The sequence below is a fragment of the Raphanus sativus genome, chromosome 3 (genome assembly GCF_000801105.2).
Source record: "Raphanus sativus cultivar WK10039 chromosome 3, ASM80110v3, whole genome shotgun sequence".
NCBI lineage: Eukaryota > Viridiplantae > Streptophyta > Magnoliopsida > Brassicales > Brassicaceae > Raphanus > Raphanus sativus.
The window spans coordinates 16,476,044-16,497,115 of record NC_079513.1 but is presented as its reverse complement, the minus strand read 5'-3'; the positions used below and the strand labels follow the sequence as shown (position 1 = coordinate 16,497,115).

The following is a 21,072-nucleotide window of genomic DNA, read 5'->3' as shown; positions in this document are numbered from 1 at the left end:
GGGAACGTGGCTACAACGTTATGTGCACTCAAAAAAATTAGACAAGTGGTGGATATAGTAAAGTTGCAAGTATCTGTTTCTAGGAAGAAAGCTTGAAACAATAAAGAGAGAATGGCTTGATGTCTTGTAGCTAGAGAAGAAGGTCAGATCGAATAACAAACCTGTTGAAGAAGCAACTCCAGCTAGACTTCCACAACCAAGACTGATAATCAATGTTGAATCATCTGGCTCTGAAGAAACAGAGTAAAGAAAACAGTAAGATGTATTCATGACAGGAAACTCCTAATCAAAGATGACTTTTCTTACCTATGAGACAGCCAAAATGATTTCAGGGACTCATCTGTAGCTTCTAGAAACAGAAGACACAATTCAGAAGGAAAAAAAAGAGAGAGACAAGAATGCAAACTCACTTTATTGTATGTTTTAATATGCATTAGAAGTTCAGCGCAGAGTAGGGAAGCCTGTGAGCTACAGTAACAAGATATATACAGCTACTGATATATATATACGGGAAGCTTGACTTGGCTTGCCCAACACTGCAGCTTGTGACTGCATGCCTTGCAGCAAGAAAGAGACACAACACACGGCTTTTGACAAACAAAAGTAGAGACTATGTCAAGACAAAACACAATATACAGAACTGAATCCGTATCTTGGGATTGCGAATTTGGAATCGAAGGTCACATGAATTGGATTAGGTTGGAGATTGGAGAAGTCCACATGGGAGAAGAGGGAAAAATGAATAAGAACGAAGACTTCGGAGAAGGAGTAGGGTATTTTGGTAAAACATCAATACATGGTTTGGTTTCTCAATGTTTTTAACAAATTCTCCACAAATTGTAGAAATTTCAGACATTTATCAGTATATAAATAATCTAGTTTTTTGTATTAAAAAATTAGTTAAATTGTATTACAATAAACTAATAAATATTTTTGAGATATTGTTTTGGTAAAATATCTGCCAATTTTTTTATTTTTTTTTACTTTCTTTCATTTTTTGGTTTCACTGCAAGTATATTTTGTGTTTCAAACTTCCAATGATCGATCATTTAGAACAAAGACGAAGAAGAAGAATAGTACATATGTATGGCTCAAGCCGTGTCATATGGTTAGCACATATAAATGGCTAAAGCCAATGGTCAATGGTTTGTTCTACTTCTAGCGGTTAATGTTGGGTTACTAATAGTACTTATGCTTAATTTATAGTCTAAGGTAACTAAAACTTTTTAATCAACATCCTCTTTAATTCATCCACGATTCAATGTTTTTACATATGAAGATAGCATATATAGTAACCGGTTAGTATGTTCCGTTCCATTAGGGTTCTTACTGGGTCATTAAATGATTAATAATGCGACAAATATGCTTGTATCGACTATAGTGATAACGTTGTACAAAAACATGATGAGGTAAAGCATTAAAGTTTGAATAGGAGTATGTTCCATGGTAATGCGTTCTGATGCCACACTTCCAAACCGTTTTTCATACAGAGATTAAATGTTCAGAAAATATATCTTAAATCAAGCAACAATCATTGTCTTTATTTTCGTCAAACTAATATAAGATTTCCTAATATAATTGGATGAAGTCTACAATATGTGATGACCAATGTGAAACCTCGAAGAAGAAGTGATAAACGTTACTATTCTTGTAACAAAAATTATTTATTCAGGCAACGGCAACGGACACGGACGAGTCGACAACGACTTGGTTTGGCTGCACGCTTTTGTAAGGACATCTCTTCGCCACAAAAACAAAGACACATATATTAGCAGCAGTTACACCGGCTAGGAACCAGTAGAACCGGTCCAACCGGCTACTGTTCAGGTCCTTCCCGAACCAACTCTTGGCCGAGAAATCATCAGCTATAGTATCAACCACTGTGATCAGTAGATTGTTAAGAAAGCTAGCTGCTCCTAACACGCTTAGGTAAATCGCTATACCTAAGCTTCTCATGGAATCAGGGACTTGGTCGTAGAAGTACTCTTGAAGTCCAACGAGCGTGAACGCGTCCGCAACGCCAATGACTATGAACTGAGGAGCTAGCCATATCACACTCATTGGTTCGTTCTTTTCACTACGGTCCAATCGTTGTTTCTCAACAAGAGCTGCAATGATCATTGTTGCAACGGAGAAAAGCATACCGGTCCCGATTCTCTGGAGAATGTTGATGCCTCTTTGATTATGTGTGATGCGTCTCAGCGAGGGAACGATGAGTTTATCATAGATGGTGAGTGAAATGATCAGTGAGAGAGCAGTGAGGGAGAATATGGAAGCTGGAGGGACTGTGAAGCTGTTGTTACTGGTTATGTGTCTGTCCATTATGGTTGCTTGTTTGATGAAGAAAGTATTAGTTTGTGTAGCACAAATGCCAAAGACTAATGTGGAGAGCCATATGGGAATCACGTTGATGATCAGCTTTGCTTCCTCCACTTTTGTCAACGTTACAAGTTTCCATGGACTCTGTTTCTGGAGATCTAGAGGAGTGTTGTCTTCAATTATTGCTGCCTTGTCAAGAAACCTGCAAGCAAAAAATAACTACGCTGTTATAATAGATGTGAAAAAGACAGTGCAGAAAGAGATAATCACGATAAGTAAAAAGCACACAGATTTAACGTGGTTCGTACCAAATTTTGATTACTTTAAGATTCAAAAAATGTGGAAGCAATGTACTCGAATGGTTAAGGTTTAAAGATTTCTACATCCATGTCTAGGGTTCGAATCCCAGACTATACAAATTATTGCAGAAAACAATTATGCAGATAATAAAATAAAGATTTACAAGAGGTTTTAATCTTTCGCATATGAATATCTAAAACCATATCGCGGATCGAATCCAATAAAAATGACTAAACAAAATATAGCGGCCCATATAGGAAGGACCCTATGCTACCAGGTCAGACCGGACTCAAACCATCTCAACACACACTAGAATCAGCTTAGAATGCACAAAGAATCAGAAATCAACAAGCATAGACAGTTTTGAGTTTGTTTCTACTCACTTAAGATGCTTTGTGTGTGAGAGAAGCCGGCCAGTTGTAAACTCTGCCTTGGAAACGTCATGCAGCAGAGAAGGATCTGAAGGATAAGGAAGGTTTCTCTTGGCAATGGCGGCAACAAGTACCTGTAACATAGGAGTCAAAGGGCTACCAGAAGGTGTCCTATAACGATAAAGTGGTTTTCCAATGAGGAAGATGAGAAGTGAAATAGCCATGAGTGTAGTGAGTATGATGCCGGCGACACCCCAACCAACCCGGTCTTCGATATAGACAAGGAAAGTCACAGCCGTTAGGATACCAGCACATAGACAAACGTTCCACCAGTTAAAATAAGACATCCTCATCTTTCTTTCTTCAACATGATCATCGTCGAACTGGTCAGCACCAAAGCTCTCAAGGCATGGCTTATGACCTCCAGTTCCTATGGAGATCAAGTATATGGCAATGAAGAAGGCTATTTCATGTGCTTTCCTAGGTTCAACGCACACTTCTTCGAGACATGGTTTCAAGCCTGGTATAAACCAGGACATTGTTAAAAGGACCAAACCCTGTTGAAACAAGATAAATTAATTAACGTTTGTTTTTTGGAATCTTTTGAGTTAAAATTAGGTTAAGAGCATATATTACCGTAAGGTAAATGGTGGATGCAACCAAGACAGTGGTGTAACGGCCAAGATAAGCATCTGCTACAAAGCCTCCAAAAAGAGGCATCAAAGTAGTGACACCTGACCAGTAGTTCACATTTTTCACAGCCGTCTTGAGATCTTGGTGGATAATTGTTGTTAAATAGACCACTAAGTTTGTAGCTAAACCAAAGTAACTCAGTCTCTCGGTGAACTCGATTGCTGCGCAGAGAATATGGAACAAAAGAAACAAAGATTTACAATTTTGAGCTACTACTATCGCATACTTTTCCAGTGTTACAATTATGTGGTATATATAACGTTTATGTATAAAAAAACTAATTGAAAGTTTTGTTACCGATGATGAAGAGTGCAGCTTTCCAAGCACCAGTTCGAGCCCGAAGAGGAACACGTCCTCTGCTGTCGAGGGAAGAATCAAGAACCCATTTATGTTGATCATCGTACGAATCTTGAAGTTCTTCTCCAATATTATTAGGCTTCATCTGTTCAAAGTTAACAACACAATAAAGAGTGGATTCTTGAGAAGGAGTGTGTGTGAGGAGTGTGTGTGTGAGAGAGAGAGAGAGAGAGAGAGAGAGAGAGAGAGAGAGAGAGAGAGAGAGAGAGAGAGAGAGAGAGAGAACTGTGAAGTGGTTTGTTTAAGTAGAAGCAAACTTGGTCCTCTATATATAAGCTTAATTAAGCTCCCTGTGTTGACTAACCATCCTCGACAGTGTATTATAGATTCTCTGCCCACATTGTCTTATTTTCAGCCACAAATAGTTTTCCATTTGCTATTTTGTTTTACATGTACGTGGAGGATTATGCGTTTCAGGCAAGGTCGTATTCACAGAGATGAACTTGCAAAAACTCACAAGTGTATAAGAGAATAATAAGAGAAATGTAAGACACAAGAAAGCTCTCAATTGGATTTGCTTGTCCAACAACTTGGTCTATGAAACTTATGTTTAACTTCGTCTTTTTCATCAAATACAAATAGAAAGGGAAACTCCCAAGTTTAGAATCTAATCATAAACTTGTCCTTTGGACAAAAACTTATTCTCCTTTTTAACATTTCTTATTGATACGACCCCAAAATATCAAAAGATCTTGATATGCTTTCTCTTGTCACATTCATATCTTCAAGCCTATGCTACCATCTTCTTTAAACGCTAGACTCTACCCCCCTCCTCCCCCCACCCAACCCCCAACCCCATCTTCTTTAAACTCTTTAAACGCTAGACTCTATCCCCCCCCCCCCCCCCCCCACCCACTACGATCAAGATGCTTTACTTTAATTAAAAACATCAAATGCTTAGCCCAATAAGTTGAATGCTTCCTTATTCACTTCTCCTAAGAAGTTTTATTATTATACCTTAGTACTCAGTTACCACACCGTATGATCATATTTCAAACCTAACATCCAACAATCGCAAAAATTAAACGGCAACACATCACAGTTCAAAGCCAAATTTCTCTCCTAATAGCTTTTTAAACCCTACCTAAACCATAGTTTACATGATCATTTTACTTCACTACACTCGTGAAAAGAAAAAGCATATCAGCTAAGCATTAGTCATATAAAAAATTTAAAAAAAAAAAGCTTTAAGCTTTGAATCCTATGATATAAAGTTATAGACATCAGTTACAGTATATATTTCAAGACAATCGTCCACTATCATACAGTGATTTGAATGGCTTTTCTAGAAAAGATAATTCTACGGTCATGAGTTCAAAGAAAATTTAGCCTCTTATCAGGCATGGGGAAGTTGTCGCTGTTAATTGGATTTGCAATAGTTAATCAAAATCCACACATATTTTTCGAGTTATTCTTAGGTTCACCCCCTAGGGTGTACCTCAAGGTTCACCAACCAATAGTATTTGAGTATTTGATATTTGACATTTTTTAAAAAAGAAAATAAAATTCAATTTCTAAACTATATTGTATTTTAAAAATAAAAAATATAAATACATAAAAATAGTAATAGTTACAAAATAAATAAATTAATATTATTAAGCTTTTTGTAAAATATTAAACCCTATACCCTAAACCCTAAAATCTTAGGTAAATCCTAAACCCAAAAATTTTAGATAAACCTAAACCTTTTTATAAATCCTAAACCCTAAATCACATATATTAAAACTAAATCATAAAACACTAAACCCTAAATCCTAATCACTAAACCCTAAACCCTTGGATAAACCCCGAACCCTTGGATAATTCATGATTTTGATAAATCTTAAACCCTAAATCATAAATATTAAAACCTAAATCATAAAAACAGTAAACCCTAATTTTTTTGGGTTTAGGATTTAGGGTATATGTTTTAGGATTTAGGGTATATAATTTAGTATTTTAGTGAAGGCTTAATAATATTAATTTATTTATTTTTTGTAACTATTATTATTTTTTATGTATTTAATATTTTTTATTTTAATCTAATTTGAAAATTCAATTATGTTTTTCTAAAAAAATATATCAAATATCAAATACTTAAAGACTATTGGTTGGTGAATCTAAAGGTTCACCCTAGGGGGTGAACCCAAGAATAAGTCATATTTTCAAAGACTTATTCTGGGGTTCACACCCAACCAATAGGAATCACTCATTTCACAATTAATATCTTTTAAATAAGGAAACAAAATATTATCAAGTTATATTATGTTTTTAAAGTAAAATGTCAAAAATAAATAAAAATAATAATATATGCAAAAAAGATTAAAAATATTTTAAATCCGTCATCAAAACACTAAACTTAAACTCTAAAATTTAAATTAAAAACATTAGACACTAAATCTTAAAAATACCAAATCCTTAATCCTAAAAGAGTTTAGGGTTTATCCAAAGGTTTAGGGTTTAGAGTTTATGATTTAGGGTTTAGTATTTCGATGAGGGCGTTAAAATATCTAAATTTCTTTTGCATATACTAGAGTTTAGGATTTAGAGTTTAAGATTATCCAAAGGTTTAGCATATACCCAAAGGTTTAGGGTATACTCAAGGGTTTAGGGTTTATGATTTAGGGTTTAGGGTTTATTTTATTTTTTGAAAATGTTAAATATATTTTTTTAAATCATTTTTTATAACTACTATTATTTTTATTTGTTTTTATTTTATTTATTTTAAAATATAATATAACTTGACAATATTTTGTTTTCTTATTTAAAATATATTCAATTGTGAAATGAGTGATTCTTATTAGTTGGTTGAACCTCTAAGTTCATTCTAGGGCTGAACCCAAAAATAACTCTTTTTCAAATCTTGTTCATTTTATACGCTCCAATAGCATTCATATATTTATTACAAAGAGTCAACTCCTATCTTGTATTGAATGGGATTTTGTGGCTATATCAGAGGAAAGTGGATAGACCTCTCCCCAAAGTGCTGTAAGCACTATCGACTAAATCATCTGCAATAATCAAATACTAGAGATGGACATGGAGTGGATATCGATGTTCGAACGAAATGAATCAGTTTACTAATTTTTTTTAAATAATATAAAATAGTAATTATTACAAAAATTTAAAATTACTTACTCTTTAACATTTGAATAACTAAATAAACATTTTAATAAATAAACACACTATAAAGCTTACATAAAATATAATAATAATTATATATAATTTTTTATAATATATATAACGGCTAGAACAAATATCCGTTTATAAATAATAATAATAAGACTTGCTTCATTTTTAAAAATGTTGAATATTGGTATAGATTTGTTTTATAAAGTTACGGATATTCGAAAATCAAATTTTATAAATATTTTGTCCATCCCTAAGCAATACCAACCAAAGAAAGTAGTAAAAAGATAAAGAGAATCTTTTAGCAAGACTTAGCCCAGTTTAGCATGTAATGACTATGTAAATGGTCGGCATCTCCCAATGAATGGTCTATTTTTCATGTATTTATTCACCACCTTAGGAAAAATAAGGTGTGATGCCTAGGGATGTAGGACCACCACTTCAGTGAAAGTGAGGCTACTATTTTCACATGGTCCTCCACTGGTAACAAAAGACTTTCAAACAAATTGATTTGATGGAAAATACTATAAATTCCACTAATCATTTTTCTACTTCATGTGCGTTGCTCCTCATTACAATACAGTCTCTCATTGTTATGCACTGCTAAAAACAGTAGAAGTGGGTCACATGCCTACACAAATGGCTGTACATGATAAGAAGCACCATGCATAAGGTTGATGAACCAGAAGAAGTTACCGTCAAGATCTAAAGATGACAAAATTGAACGTCAGTAAAATGCTAACCAATCAGAGCAGACAAAGAGAGTCGGCAAGGAATAGTAACGATTGTTTATCAAGACTAATGCACCACACTAAACAGTGGCGAGAAAGTGAACTGAGAATCATGCCATTATCCAGAGAAACTCTTTTGCAACCAATATATTTTAGACCATTTGATTGTCATATAGAAGAAAAAAAAAGAACTTTTAATCAATATCATGCAAGCAAAACAAGATAGTGCTTTAAGAAATTAGCCAGAAGCTTGCTTTTGTCAAATTTTCATGACGAATGTATTCATTCTATCTTGTTTAACAATTCATATACAATGAACAATAGCATCATATGCATGAACAATGACAAATTAGGTTATACTTTTATTTAACAATAAAAATCCAAGTCTTATTCTCCTTTAAACTCGTAGTCATCAAATATATTCTGTAAGCGAAGCGATAGTACAACAGCTTTCTTGTTCATTTAGCAATCAACAAAGATTCTAGAAAGTGAAAGATACTAGACACAATAAGGCTAGGGAATAGTGCAAATGAAAATGAGAAGTAGCTCGGGGATAGTGACATTCAAGCACCTTGTATGAGCATTGTTAAGTTCACCTTAGATAATCTGAGTCACATCGCTGATGCTCCAATAACATTCCAACAGGTAATTTAGTTGTTGGACACTCCTGTTTTCATTCTATTTCCTGTTTCAACCATCCTCTAACTTTAGTATCCCCAAGGTCATGGACAATGTGGTTTGTCGAAGCTACTTTTCATTTGTTATATAGACTTTATGCATTAGTTATAACTTTTAACATTAGTTATGAGGAAAAGAACATGGATGAGGCAAAAGTTACATTGCAAACAAATCTTCTCTTGTTACATAAGTAATACCTTAATTGCGAACAGAACAACACTGCAAAGTCTTATGATTTGTTTTCGTACACAACAACCTGAGAGAAACAAGAGATAGTATAATACTAAATAAAGCTCAATCTGTGAGTAGACTTTTATAGACAAGTTTATGTTCAGACAGACATCGTACTGATTATATAAAAGACAGCAACTAAGACACACTACTTAGAAACTAAGATCCAACTTCGTATCTCCCGTCGTTCTGCAAAGTCATATCGTATACCTGAGACGACCTTCTTCCGTTTCTTGATTTCCCGCCACTCACAACACGATTCTCCACCCTCTTCCCTTCATCTTCCTTCCTCACCCTCCGACCACGACGCGCTCCACCGACTCCTTCCCGTTTCCTCGAACCCTCTTCTCCGTCAGACTCACCGGAGACCGGTAAGCTCCGGTACGGTTTCACGCTGTGAACGACACCTTTAGGGAAGAACCTAGCGGAAGGCAAATCATCACCAACGCCGGCGTCAAACAGCTGCGGGCCATCCCTATCGGTCCAGAGATCAAACCCGCCCGGTTTCTGAAACCGGTCCGCTAGAACCTTAACCTGCTCGTCGGCGCAGACCGAGAACAGATTCGGGGGTTTCTGAACCGGCTCCCACGGCCGCTCGAGCTCGGCCACCGCAGCTTTCAGCTCCGCGCGTTTGCGCATCTCGTAGATCTGGCGTTCGCGGGATAAACGCGCCTTGAGGAGCTGTTTCTGCTTCTTCGCCTGCATCCTCTTCCACTGCCACTTTGATACGCCGCCGGGGAACGTTCTCGGACCGCCGCCCATGCGGATGACGGTTGATTTTCGCGGTTGCAGAGAGGGGTTTAGAGAGAGGAGAGAGAGTTTTGAGCGGAGAGAGTCCGGTGGTGAGGAGATTGAGGAGGAGAAGGAGATTGGTTTGGAGCAGGAGAGGTGGAATCCGACCATCGCGGCCATTGAAGTGAATTTGTGGTGTCCACACCAGTAGAATGGTCTTTTAGGAACGATAAAACAGTTTGAAACAAAAATTGACTGAATAATGGGCCTGGATTATATTCGGGTCGAGGCCCAAATATGCTGGATATTATGTTTTTCTTACCCGTCGGCCCAACCCATATTCAGATGAGTGTGAGAGCATATATCCTACAGTTATCAGACTCAGGCCACCCCAGGAAAACTACCTCGCAGTTGTAACTCCAATAAAACGATCTGTTCGGTGTCTGCGTTTGCGTTGTGGTTGTGTTCCATGCGGACGTTGTTTGTTTTCACTTGGCAGACATCCCCTTTGGTTTAGGGGAAAAGGAGAAATGGGAAGTCGTTGTCAACTTGTCATAGGTGGGAAATAGGGGTCTGTTTCCTATCTATAACTGTTTGTTCTTGAGGGGAAAGCGGAAAGGTTAGGTTCTACAACTCATATGATATGTTTATATTATGATGGAAATAGGGGTCTATTCTGTTTGTTATTTAGGGGAAAGGTTAGGTTTTACACTCATATGCTATGTCGGTTTTTTCTTCCAAAATCTATAATATAGACATGTCCATCAACAAAGTATTTGGCCGTATAGTTGTATATATATTTATCATCAATAATAAGCTTACATATAACATTTAACATATCGTAAGCTGAGAGCTTTCTACATAATATATCTTTTCTACGTAAAATATATTTGTTGTCAAGAGTACTTATACTGGTATTAGTTTTTCAGTTGGGGAACATGAAATCATCACAAAGATGTGTATTTTACATGGAAATTAGGTGGGGCAAAAAAATTAGTTAGCAAAAGAAAAACAATTGTCATAAGATACCAAATTTTCAGTCAGCCTTTGAGAATATGATCAATCCAAGGTCTGAGCAATTAATTGCGAAACATATATTCAGCAGTTAAGTAAAAAACAGATAGCTTAAACACGGTTCATGATAAAATTAATTGTGGATATACAGACAACTCAACTGAGCATGTGACAGACATGCTTCGCTGCTTTACCCCTTCCTTACCCACATGCTCCTCCAAATCATATCCTACCACGTATAGAATTAATCCTGAATTGATATTTAAACCTTGTAACAAGTTTTTTTTTTGTACTATTTGTTAATGAACCTTTATGAGTATTAAGTTGCCATTGGCCACAGCTAACTCTAATCACTAGACATCACCTTCGAAATTTTAAAATAAAGCGGCAATAACGGTTGGTGGATTCTTCATCTCGTGACCATTACTTTTTGGTTCTATAAATTTTCAATATATTCAGCGATAAGACTGTGTTTTCTTTCAAGGATATTTTATTGGCCAAGGGAGCTTTGATCATAATTGATATTTTACTGATTGAGTCATCTATAGCTAGATGTTGTTTCCCAGTATTAACAAAAACATTGGAGAAGTAGCTTGCTGAAATAGCTTGCTGAAATAGCCTCATGCACACATGAAAAGGTATTACAATAAGAAATACAGCATCAATCATTGCAAGATGTTTTTACTTTCTAGAATAGAAAGACGAGGGTGAACACTAAAGAACAATAAAGGCAACCACAATGTGTTAACGAGTTACCAATCCTAAAAACAAATGTATGTATTTGGAAAACCAAAATTTAATGGAACGGTTGATGATTGACTTTCAATACTGATTACTTTTCCTATAAAGAAACTTAAATGACTTTTTTCTTATATGAGCATTTCCCATTTGCTTGCGTATTTTTTTGTTTTGTTCAAACCCAGTTAAAATAATGACTTTTGTTTTGTTTTGTTTCATAGGATTTCAGATTTTTACTTTTGGAAAATTTAATTGATTTAAAATAATTAAAACTCAACAACGAGGGGAAAAAAATACAAATATGCAGTAACATTGTTTTGAGTTCAATCAAGCTTTCATCAATAGCTAAATTAGTAAGAAACAAATTATAAAAGAAATTATAATATCATCACCATTTATTTCTAGCAATCAACCTGATAGACTCATTAATAAATACATATACTGGAAAATATTAGAAGTAGAGTCTTCAACAAAAAAGAATGTTTTTTTATAATTTTTTTTAACGCTGACTTATTATGATATTACAATTTTTTCTGATAAAAAATATTTTTTTAAAAACAAAAAAAATATTAAAAATTTAAAACCACACGAAATAAAAATGAAAAATGAAAATTCATTTATTATTCATATAATTTCTCCTCCAAATTTCAAACATTATTTTGTTTTTAAAAATGTTTAAATACAAATCAACCGTTTCTGCGTGCCTTTTTAAATCTAGGGCTTGGTTTCTCAGATTCTTCAGTTCTACTTGACATCTTCTTTACACTCTGTAACTTTTTTCTCTTTCGTTTCATCTCTCCTTCTCAGATCTTGTCTTGACCTTCTTTGGTCGTTGACCCAACGAATCCGGGTCCGGCTAAAATCCGACCTTTCTCCATCGAGAAGCTCAAAGACTATTAATTTCTTCAAAAAAAGGTCGAGTATTTGTTGAGTGTTTGGTTCTGAGGTATGATGTTGACCCAATTTGATTGAAGTAGTATGGAACTGATTGTCACAAGAAGAAGAAGAAGAAGAAGAAGAAGAAGAAGATGACGCTTTACATTCGTCGTGAATCTTCCAAGGTTACTCTTTTTTTTTTTCTCTCATAAATTCAGCTTTGTGTTCTTCAATTTTGTGGGCTGATTCGTTACTTTTTATTTATTTATTTATTTATGTAATAGCTATGGAAGAGGTTTTGCTCTGAGATAGCGACGGAGATAGGTCTTCTCGCTGACAACTGGAAGTACCTTCTCGCTGGTCTTATCCTTCAGGTTAAAGTCTTGAGCTTCTTTTATTTCTTGTTGTCAGATTCAAATTACATTGAATCGTTGTGTGTTAATAATGATGACTCTCCTGTTTCTTTTAGTTTAATACACTTTGGTTAGAGAGACAGGCTTGTGCCTTTATTTGGAGTGGGACTTTAAGTTTGTATTGAAACTTTGGTTGGTGTGTGCAGTACATTCATGGTTTAGCTGCTAAAGGAGTACATTATATTCATCGCCCTGCACCTACTCTCCAGGATCTTGGCTTCTTTCTTCTTCCGGTCTGACCTTTTTTCAGCTACATATGCTCTGAGAATGCATGTCTCATTGCTTTTTTTTTGTTTTACATTTTTGTGTAGGAGCTTGGTCAAGAGAGAAGCTACATAAGTGAGACCCTCTTCACTAGTGTTTTTCTTTCTTTCTTCCTGGTGAGTCTTTTGTCACATGTTTTCAGTAATAATAGCTCAAACCTTTACATTATAAACAGAGTTTTTGCTATTTAAATGAATTATTATGTTCAGATATTGATACTACTCCTTGAGAGCCTTTCTATTTGCAGTGGACTTTCCATCCATTCATCTTGAAAACCAAAAAGATTTACACTGTCTTGATATGGTGTAGAGTTCTAGCATTCTTAGTTGTAAGTCCCCCCCCTGCCCTTTACTAGTTAGTTACTATATAGGCTTAAGCTTTGCTGAGGTTGCTCTTGTCTTGTTAAGTTTGCTATGATGTTTCTGTTCTTCAGGCCTGCCAGTTTCTCCGTGTTATCACTTTCTATTCGACTCAGCTTCCTGGCCCAAACTATCACTGTCGCCAGGTAAAGCAACTGAGATCTGATATATACACGAGGTCTCATCTGGCTAATCAATTAAGCTTATGTGTTGTATCTTTTTTACCACAGGGCTCTAAAGTTGCCAGGTTGCCATGGCCCAAAAGCCCTCTTGAGGTTCTCGAGATTAACCGTGAGTTCTTCCTCCCCTAATCATATTCACATCTTTCTTTTGCTTATGTTCTCTCATGTTGATGATCTCATCATCAGCTCATGGGGTGATGTACGGATGTGGAGACCTGATATTCTCATCGCACATGATATTCACGCTAGTCTTTGTCCTCACTTACCACAAGTACGGCACTAGAAGGTTCATAAAGCTGTTTGGGTGGCTCACTGCTTTCGTGCAGAGCCTCTTGATCATTGCCTCCCGTAAACATTACACTGTCGATGTCGTTGTTGCCTGGTATTGTTTTTAACTATCACACAACACTTCTAATGAATACAAAGAAGATATGCTGACTTGCTGTTTTTTTTTTTTTGATTCTTTCTCCGTTTAGGTACACCGTTAACTTGGTGGTCTTCTGTCTTGACAAGAAGTTACCAGGTTCTTGATCTCAGAAAATGAAACTCTTATTTTTGGCAGAGACTCGGCTTCTCATATCTTCTTTTTCTTTTTTCAAAAATGTATTTTACTTCAGAATTACCAGACCGGACTACGGTGTTGCTCCCTGTAGTGTCGAAAGAGAGAACGAAAGAAGAGAACAACCACAAGCTGTTGAATGGGAACGGTGCTGATCCTCCTGCTGACTGGGTAAGTCATCTGAGACTGTTTTTTTGTTCTCCTTCTCAGTCCTGAACTACAATACTTTTCATCTTTAATGCTCTTTCTTTTTTATGTTTTTTTTCCGGTATCTGTTTAGAGACCGAGGGCTCAAGTGAACGGGAAGATAGATAGCAACGGAGTTCACACTGATAACTCAATGAATGGCGCATGAAAACTCAGCACCAGACTTCAGACAAGATCTATCTGCATATATATAAAAACAGCAAACCAATGCAAGTCATGAATGAAGACCGACCTGTTGGTCTTTTCGATTACTCGAATATGAACTTGAGTTCTGTTATGTGTGGGTAAATTTTTGTTTATGGTCATTGTTCTTAAAAAAAGGACACTCATAGATAGAAGTGGTGGTGACTATACTACTTTGTACATGTTCCAGTTCCTTGTTTGCCAAGTAACACAATCTTTTATAACACGTTTCTCTTTATGTCAATTTTCTTAATCTTTAGATGATGGTATGGTGTGTGGTTATATGATCCCTCTCCCACTTTAAACATAATTTATTTGCAACCAAAAAAAAAGTTTTGGTTGCAAGAGTGAAAGGAATCGAAAATTTTCAATGTTTCTTTTGTTAATTAAAAAAAAAAAATCAAAAACTCAATTGATATATAATAAAATTTGTTGTTTGCCTCCTACAAAGAGCATATAATATTGTATAGAGAGGTTTCATGAAGAAGATGAAACATGGAAATGGAAGAGCCATGAAATAAAGAAGCCAAAGACCATACAAGCTAACACTATATTCACCATTCTCTGTGGCTGCCACCTATTCTCTATCGCTCCCAAGGCCACCGTTTCCTCGCCGTTTCTTAACTCTCTCTCGTCCACCACCGTTACCATTACCATCTCGTTTGCACCGCCCACGTTTCTGGCTACCGATTGGCATATCTCGCAGATTCTGTTTCAATAAAGAAATTATGTTAATTTTCCTATAACTTGCCTAGGTTTTGTGTTTTAAGCTGACAACATGTGTATATGATCCCATCAACACAGAAAATAATACAAAAGGAAATACATGCTTTATCTGGCTCATAATCAGGGCCAGTCTTGATAATTTTGGACACTAATTTCTGTACAGATTTTAATAAAAAAAATTCTGTTGTAAGTAAAGAAGAGAAGAGAAGAGAAGAGAGGAATTGGTGTGTCTTATTCCATGAATAATGATCTCCTTATATAGGATACAATAGCTTGGAGACAAAACTTAACTTGGAGTGGGGAACAAGTATATCTAGGACTTTCCATATGGACATCACTACAATATTTATAACACTTCCCCTTGATGTCCAATATATCGAAGTGCTTTCAAAACGCCGTAGATGCTGCCTCGTTAAAAACCGAGATTGTAATGCCATAACCGTCTAGAGTTTGTAATGCGTTTGGAATACTGCCTCGTTAAAACCTTTCCATGGTAAACCCAAAAACCCAATGTGGTAAAAACGGGAAGCCATGGATAGGAAAAAGAGTACAGCCGCATTACTTCCCCTGAAGTGAACATCACTGAAGGCTTCTCAGTGATCGCATACCAATCTGCTGCATAAGCTTCCTGAGCGTGCATGTTGGTAATGCCTAAGTGAAGAGGTCGGCTGAGTTCTCGCTGGATCTGACTTAGAGTACCTTGACCTCTCCTTCTTTCTGAAGATCGTGGGTGAAGAAGAACTTGGGGAGAACATGCTTAGTCTTGTCACCCTTGATGTAACCATCTTTGAGCTGAGCTATGCAGGCCGCATTGTCTTCGTAAAGAACGGTCGGCTCGTCTTTACCATCCGTGATCCCACATGATGTCCGAATATGGTGTGTCATGAGTCTCAACCAGACACACTCTTTGCTTACTTCATGGATCGCCAATATATCCGAGTGATTGGATGATGTGGCTGATATAGTCTGCTTGACTGATCTCCATGAAATGGTCGTGCCTCCATATGTGAAAACATAGCCGGTTTGGGACTTAGCACTGTGTGGATCGGACTGGTAACCTGCATCAACAAAATGCTTTCATGATATTCATGGTCCATTCGGATCATATGGTTTATCTCTCTTAGATAAATTCGACCATGAATGTCTTTGTATGTCCATGATCTGTCCGGATCAAGACATCATCCATAATCCATCCGGATTATGTTCTTGTCCACTATATATCTTATTCATATCCTTTGACCAAAACTCTTTATGAACTTTTAGTATATGTCCACGGTCTGTTCATGAAGTGGCTATTGTGTTATAGTTTGAAGTTTAATCAAAACTAAGCCAATTTTGGTCAATAGGACGTTCCTCTCACTTGGATGGTTTAGGTCGGATTTAAGACCTAGAGGAACTGGTCGATACAAGCTGGACAGGATGGATTGGTCAGGACCAATGATGATTAAGGTCGAACTAGGTCGGACATGATCCTAGTCGGTATGGTTCCCTTTGGTCGTGAATCTGATGGATTCTCAGACCATTTGATCAATCTATTCTTGGTACGTTGGATCATAGATTCCAACCTTCATATACGGCTAATGATCTCTACTATAGATCATCGTAGTCTCTTCATAGCCTTTCCAAGAATCAATCATCTTAAACATCCTTTCTTTAAGTATAAACACAAGGAATATATTGACTACTATATGGACTGATCTGAAACGTTCTTATGGAACTTTCTACTAAGCATCACTTAGTCTTATCATATCGTGTGTACATACACGCATGCAGCTGCATTTCAGTCCATGAACAACGCAGGAACGATGTTGTTCTATGAGAACTTCTTTCTTATTTCTCAAGGTATCTTATGTTACCTTTATATCCAGTGATATATCCAATGTCTACTACATCTTCCTTAGATGTCCAAATCTTTATTAATTTCGATATTGGGTAGTAGCATTCACCACCTAGGAATTTATTTCCTTGTTCCTTAGTCCCTGTGAGTATCCTTGTGTGATCAAGCCATTCCTTTTGAATGCTTTATGTAGCAACATGTACGACCACTTGTCTGTACTTTCATGTTCTACAGCTCACGATTTTCTTTTCCTCACAAGACTCATCTGTTCACTGGTTAGATGGCGTCTATCTTATGTATTTGGCCAATACGCCCATCATATTCATTCTTTACTATAACTCCACGTCCCATTCATTTCTCTATGATGAGTACTCTTACGTGGGTTAGTGATCCTCGCATATCTCTTATGCTCAAGTGCTTTCTCTTTATCACTTATGAGTGTGTGTATATGTCGACACCTTATATAATGTTCCATCGCGTTCTATCGCGTTCTAGACATGATACAATCGATTGAGATTTTATTATTATCAGGATCATTGAATACTTTGTAGTTTGCAAGGCTACATTGTATGATAGCTGTACCTTAGGACCGGCCGGTCTTATCTTATTGTCTAGTATGGTTTCTCTTTCATGAACCCGGATCTATCATTATGAGCACCTTATCTCTTTATATCCGAGGTTCCTTATATATGGAACATACTTGTCTATTTTGTATAGACTTCTACAGCAACTTGATTATGTCTCTACTAGGACATTTATATAGTGGTGCTAAGCTGGTATGACTTAGTCATTCTTTCGGGTCTGTCTGGCTATCATTCTTTCTTTGTTTATGGACGTCCAGTACATATATATCTGGTCCGAGGATCTTTGCCAAGACTTGGATGGTTAAAACCATTCCACTTTCACTTTCTATTTACCAGCTTATAGCTTTCTCCATGATGTTGGATAGTCGGATTCATCTTGTATGTAATCCGTGTACCTTGGCCACAATATGATCACCTTTGTTTGGCTCATGGTCTCACTGAATTCGTGGGAGAAAGATCATGTTCTCTTATCCAACATATATTCCCGATTTTCATCTCATCCTTAGATGAGGTATTCCATCCTAGATGGCACATAGGTATGTGGTGGTTTATTCATAGACTCTTAGGATGGTCTATATCTGGATTATGACCCTTTATCATCTTTAGACGGGAATATCTATGCTCACTTTATATGGCCTGATGTATCTTATCTTTCATACATGTATTCTTGTGGTGTACCCAAGCTTATAGACTTTTGAAGTCTCAACCTTATAGGTTATGCCTTATACGGCCAAGCTATAATGTCTTATGGCCTTTGGCCAGGCTTATCATGTTCGGGTTTTATAGTATGGTCATGGACCATACGGAGTGTTTATTCTCCCCCTCATGAACATGCTATAAAATACATTTGTTTGTCCTCACTTAAACGTAATGCTTGGACGGCCAGCATGGTTTTAGACCATGTTACACGAATTTGTGGTCTGGTCATGATCACGGGTTTTGTCCTCACTACCCTTATGATCAGATTATACTTTCGTGTTGCTTGGAACAATGAAGCCTACTGAGTTTCCCTTGTGTACATGTTTCACAACGTGAGATCTTATGGGATAACTCTTTGTGCCTTAGTAATTTTAAACTTTGAATCAAGTTCGGACCAGGATGGCTAATCCGGTCATGCCATAAAGTGTATAAATTCGTTGGTGAACCTTACTGGTTACCTAGGCTTTTATGCCTTATCACACTGATCCTTAGCATAGTATTAGATCAGTAGGGAGAATGTAGTCTCGACCTCTCTTATATATATGCCTTTGGCGATTTTCATAAGGTAAAAGGACATTTCCTTTTGCTTTACTTTGCCCATTGGTTTATTATTGAAACCATTTTGATGTGGCTTGTAATGCCATTTCGACCTTTACTCCCTCCTCGACCATGATTGGATCTACAACCACGGTTATTGTGGTATCCTTGTCCACGGCCAGTGGAGATTTTTTTTTTTTTTTTTTTTTTTTTTGGTCTCTCTCAATGGGTCTTAGGTGATAAATTTCGTGCCTCTTAAGGCCATGCCTTAGGCGTGGTGGTCTAGACATACTCTTCTCGAGTTTTCATTCTCATTTGTCAATCAAAAATATTTTTCAAGCAAATCAATCAAGATAAAAGAAAAACTTTTATTAATGCTATGAAATTTGAATGACAAATTATATTTAAAAGAAAACACCAAATCATAAGTATGAAATCAGAATGTCAAAAGGCTTAAACAATAGCCGGCCAGTCCATAATAACATCTTGGACGTGGCTCACATTTGGTTCTCTATTCAATGAATAAACCAATCTCATCATCTATATGAGTCCACCCGAATTTTCTTTTCTTAGCTTCTTCAGCATCACCGTATATCATCTCACATTGATACTCGGCACTGGTGTGTCTTATTCCATGAATAATGATCTCCTTATATAGGATACAATAGCTTGGAGACAAAGCTTAACTTGGAGTGGGGAACAAGTATATCTAGGACTTTCCATATGGACATCACTACAATATTTATAACAAATTCCATAATTTGGAGGCCATCATATATAATGAACCGGCCCTGCTCATAATTAAAGGTAAAATGACTTAACGAATTAGTGTGGTCCTTAACGTAATTTAGTATAATTCTAAGAATGTCAAACTCTTCTGTTTTTATTGTAAAACTAATCTTCTTTTTTTTTTTAAACACTCATTGTAAAACTAATCATTAAATTAGAAATTGTTAAAAAGTTACAGAAATTTAAGGAAATTTTTTTTTTGATTAACCAGGGGGTGATCCAAAGGCTTTCTAAGCCCAAGACTAATCCCCTGAGGCCGACGGCAACCCACGTATTCTTGCGATTTAACGCTAGCCCCGGTGGCCAAGCGGAATCGAACCCAGGGCGGAAACTCCAGCCGGAGCCCCTTTACCACTAGGCCAAGACAACTTGGTTAAATTTAAGGAAATCAAACTTCTTAAATTGATTTTCAACAAAAGATAAACAAAAACCCCTAAGAATACTAACAAGACTATTGATTCTATTAATACAAAAAATACTCACAACTGGAAAATTCAAGACTATTTTTTCTCAAGAGTAATTAAGATCTCAATAAATAAAAGTAAAACAATTCAATTTAAAAATAAAAAATAAAGAAAAGAGAAGTAGTAATACTAACTTGTCGCCTTTGATCTTGAACCAAGTTTCAGCACACTGTCTATGAGCAACAGCCAAATCATCCTTACACGAACACCCTAACTCCATCGCACCTCCACCGCTCGTTTCCACGACCCCCAAGTGACATATCCTACAGTCTTTCTCCGGCGGCGCCGTCGCTTCATCAACATCCATCTCCGATGAGCTACTACTCATCATCGACGACACTTTCCTCGACTCTCCTCCTTCGTATTCGTACAATCCTCCCGTCGTCGTAGTCGAATAGAAGTAAGAGTAGCATGACGTCACATCTTCTTCTCCTTCTCCGTCTGTATAATACACGCTGACGTCACTTCTCCGGTGATATCCGTACGCCGGTCCTTGTTCTAAATCGATCTCTGTCATTACTAAACTAGAAGATATGCTTTTTTTTCTTTCTTCCTAATGACACATTAATAGAAGGGAATGTGTTTTGGTGGATTTGGTTTGGTGACTTCCTCTAACGTAACAACTACAAAAATATTTTATTTTTTGATAAAAAAATGAGTAACGAAAATGTAAGAGGAGTGAGGTGATGGAGCAGGAAGAAAGATTTGAGAAGAGAGTGAAAGTGAAACTGTATTTATGAAGGAAGAAGATATTATTGTTCTTGATCAAGATCATATTTAATATTTTAAATAATTAAAAAAAAAAAAGAATAGTGACAGATTAAAGTGAAAAACAGAGAACACGTTTCACGTTTGTTCAGAGTAGAGATTCTGTACGTTGGATGGTACAGCGTTTAAGCGACGTATCCAACGGCTCATATTGCGGGATCGAAGGACTATCTCTTCCAGAAAGTAATTTTCATAATTGTATCAAGAATCGAAAATCCGATTCGGTCCTCGATTCTTGTTGAGAAACAAGCAAAAATAGAAATCATGCAGGGGTATTTATGTCGTTACAATTATGGAATTTCCAGTTTGGGATATCCTTTGACCCATTCCCCCGCCTCCGACCGATTTAATCA

General features: G+C 36.5%; 4 protein-coding genes across 5 annotated transcripts; 1 reads left to right on the top strand and 3 right to left on the bottom strand.

Annotated features, from left to right (window-relative positions):
• Positions 1-1,555: 1,555 nt before the first annotated feature.
• Positions 1,556-4,234, bottom strand: LOC108844307 (protein NRT1/ PTR FAMILY 5.6). Its single transcript, XM_018617537.2, has 4 exons — positions 3,981-4,234; positions 3,627-3,844; positions 3,003-3,547; positions 1,556-2,521 (listed from the first exon to the last, which is right to left on the bottom strand). Exons 1-4 carry the CDS (start codon positions 4,123-4,125, stop codon positions 1,669-1,671), a joined length of 1,761 nt encoding a protein of 586 aa, XP_018473039.2. The 5' UTR covers positions 4,126-4,234; the 3' UTR covers positions 1,556-1,668.
• Positions 4,235-8,700: 4,466 nt separating this feature from the next.
• LOC130509151 (uncharacterized) lies at positions 8,701-9,737 on the bottom strand. The gene has a single exon (XM_057004823.1). The coding sequence runs from the start codon at positions 9,698-9,700 to the stop codon at positions 8,948-8,950; it is 753 nt and encodes a 250-aa protein (XP_056860803.1). The 5' UTR covers positions 9,701-9,737; the 3' UTR covers positions 8,701-8,947.
• A 2,279-nt stretch (positions 9,738-12,016) lies between these two features.
• Positions 12,017-14,559, top strand: LOC130509086 (phosphatidylinositol:ceramide inositolphosphotransferase 2-like). Its single transcript, XM_057004674.1, has 11 exons — positions 12,017-12,333; positions 12,433-12,522; positions 12,708-12,794; positions 12,873-12,941; positions 13,073-13,153; positions 13,259-13,330; positions 13,415-13,475; positions 13,553-13,748; positions 13,843-13,889; positions 13,984-14,096; positions 14,206-14,559. The coding sequence occupies exons 1-11, from the start codon at positions 12,301-12,303 to the stop codon at positions 14,278-14,280; spliced, it is 924 nt and encodes a 307-aa protein (XP_056860654.1). The 5' UTR covers positions 12,017-12,300; the 3' UTR covers positions 14,281-14,559.
• Positions 14,560-14,713: 154 nt separating this feature from the next.
• LOC108838015 (uncharacterized) lies at positions 14,714-20,663 on the bottom strand. 2 transcript variants are annotated; one of them, XM_057004675.1, is made up of 2 exons: positions 20,086-20,663; positions 14,714-15,024 (listed from the first exon to the last, which is right to left on the bottom strand). In XM_057004675.1, exons 1-2 carry the CDS (start codon positions 20,466-20,468, stop codon positions 14,793-14,795), a joined length of 615 nt encoding a protein of 204 aa, XP_056860655.1. In that variant the 5' UTR covers positions 20,469-20,663; the 3' UTR covers positions 14,714-14,792. The 2 variants fall into 2 exon arrangements, 1 of the variants encoding a protein (XP_056860655.1); XR_008943224.1 differs by lacking the exon at positions 20,086-20,663 and adding an exon at positions 15,142-20,075 and having other exon boundaries at positions 14,816-15,024.
• Between the last annotated feature and the right edge of the window lie 409 nt (positions 20,664-21,072).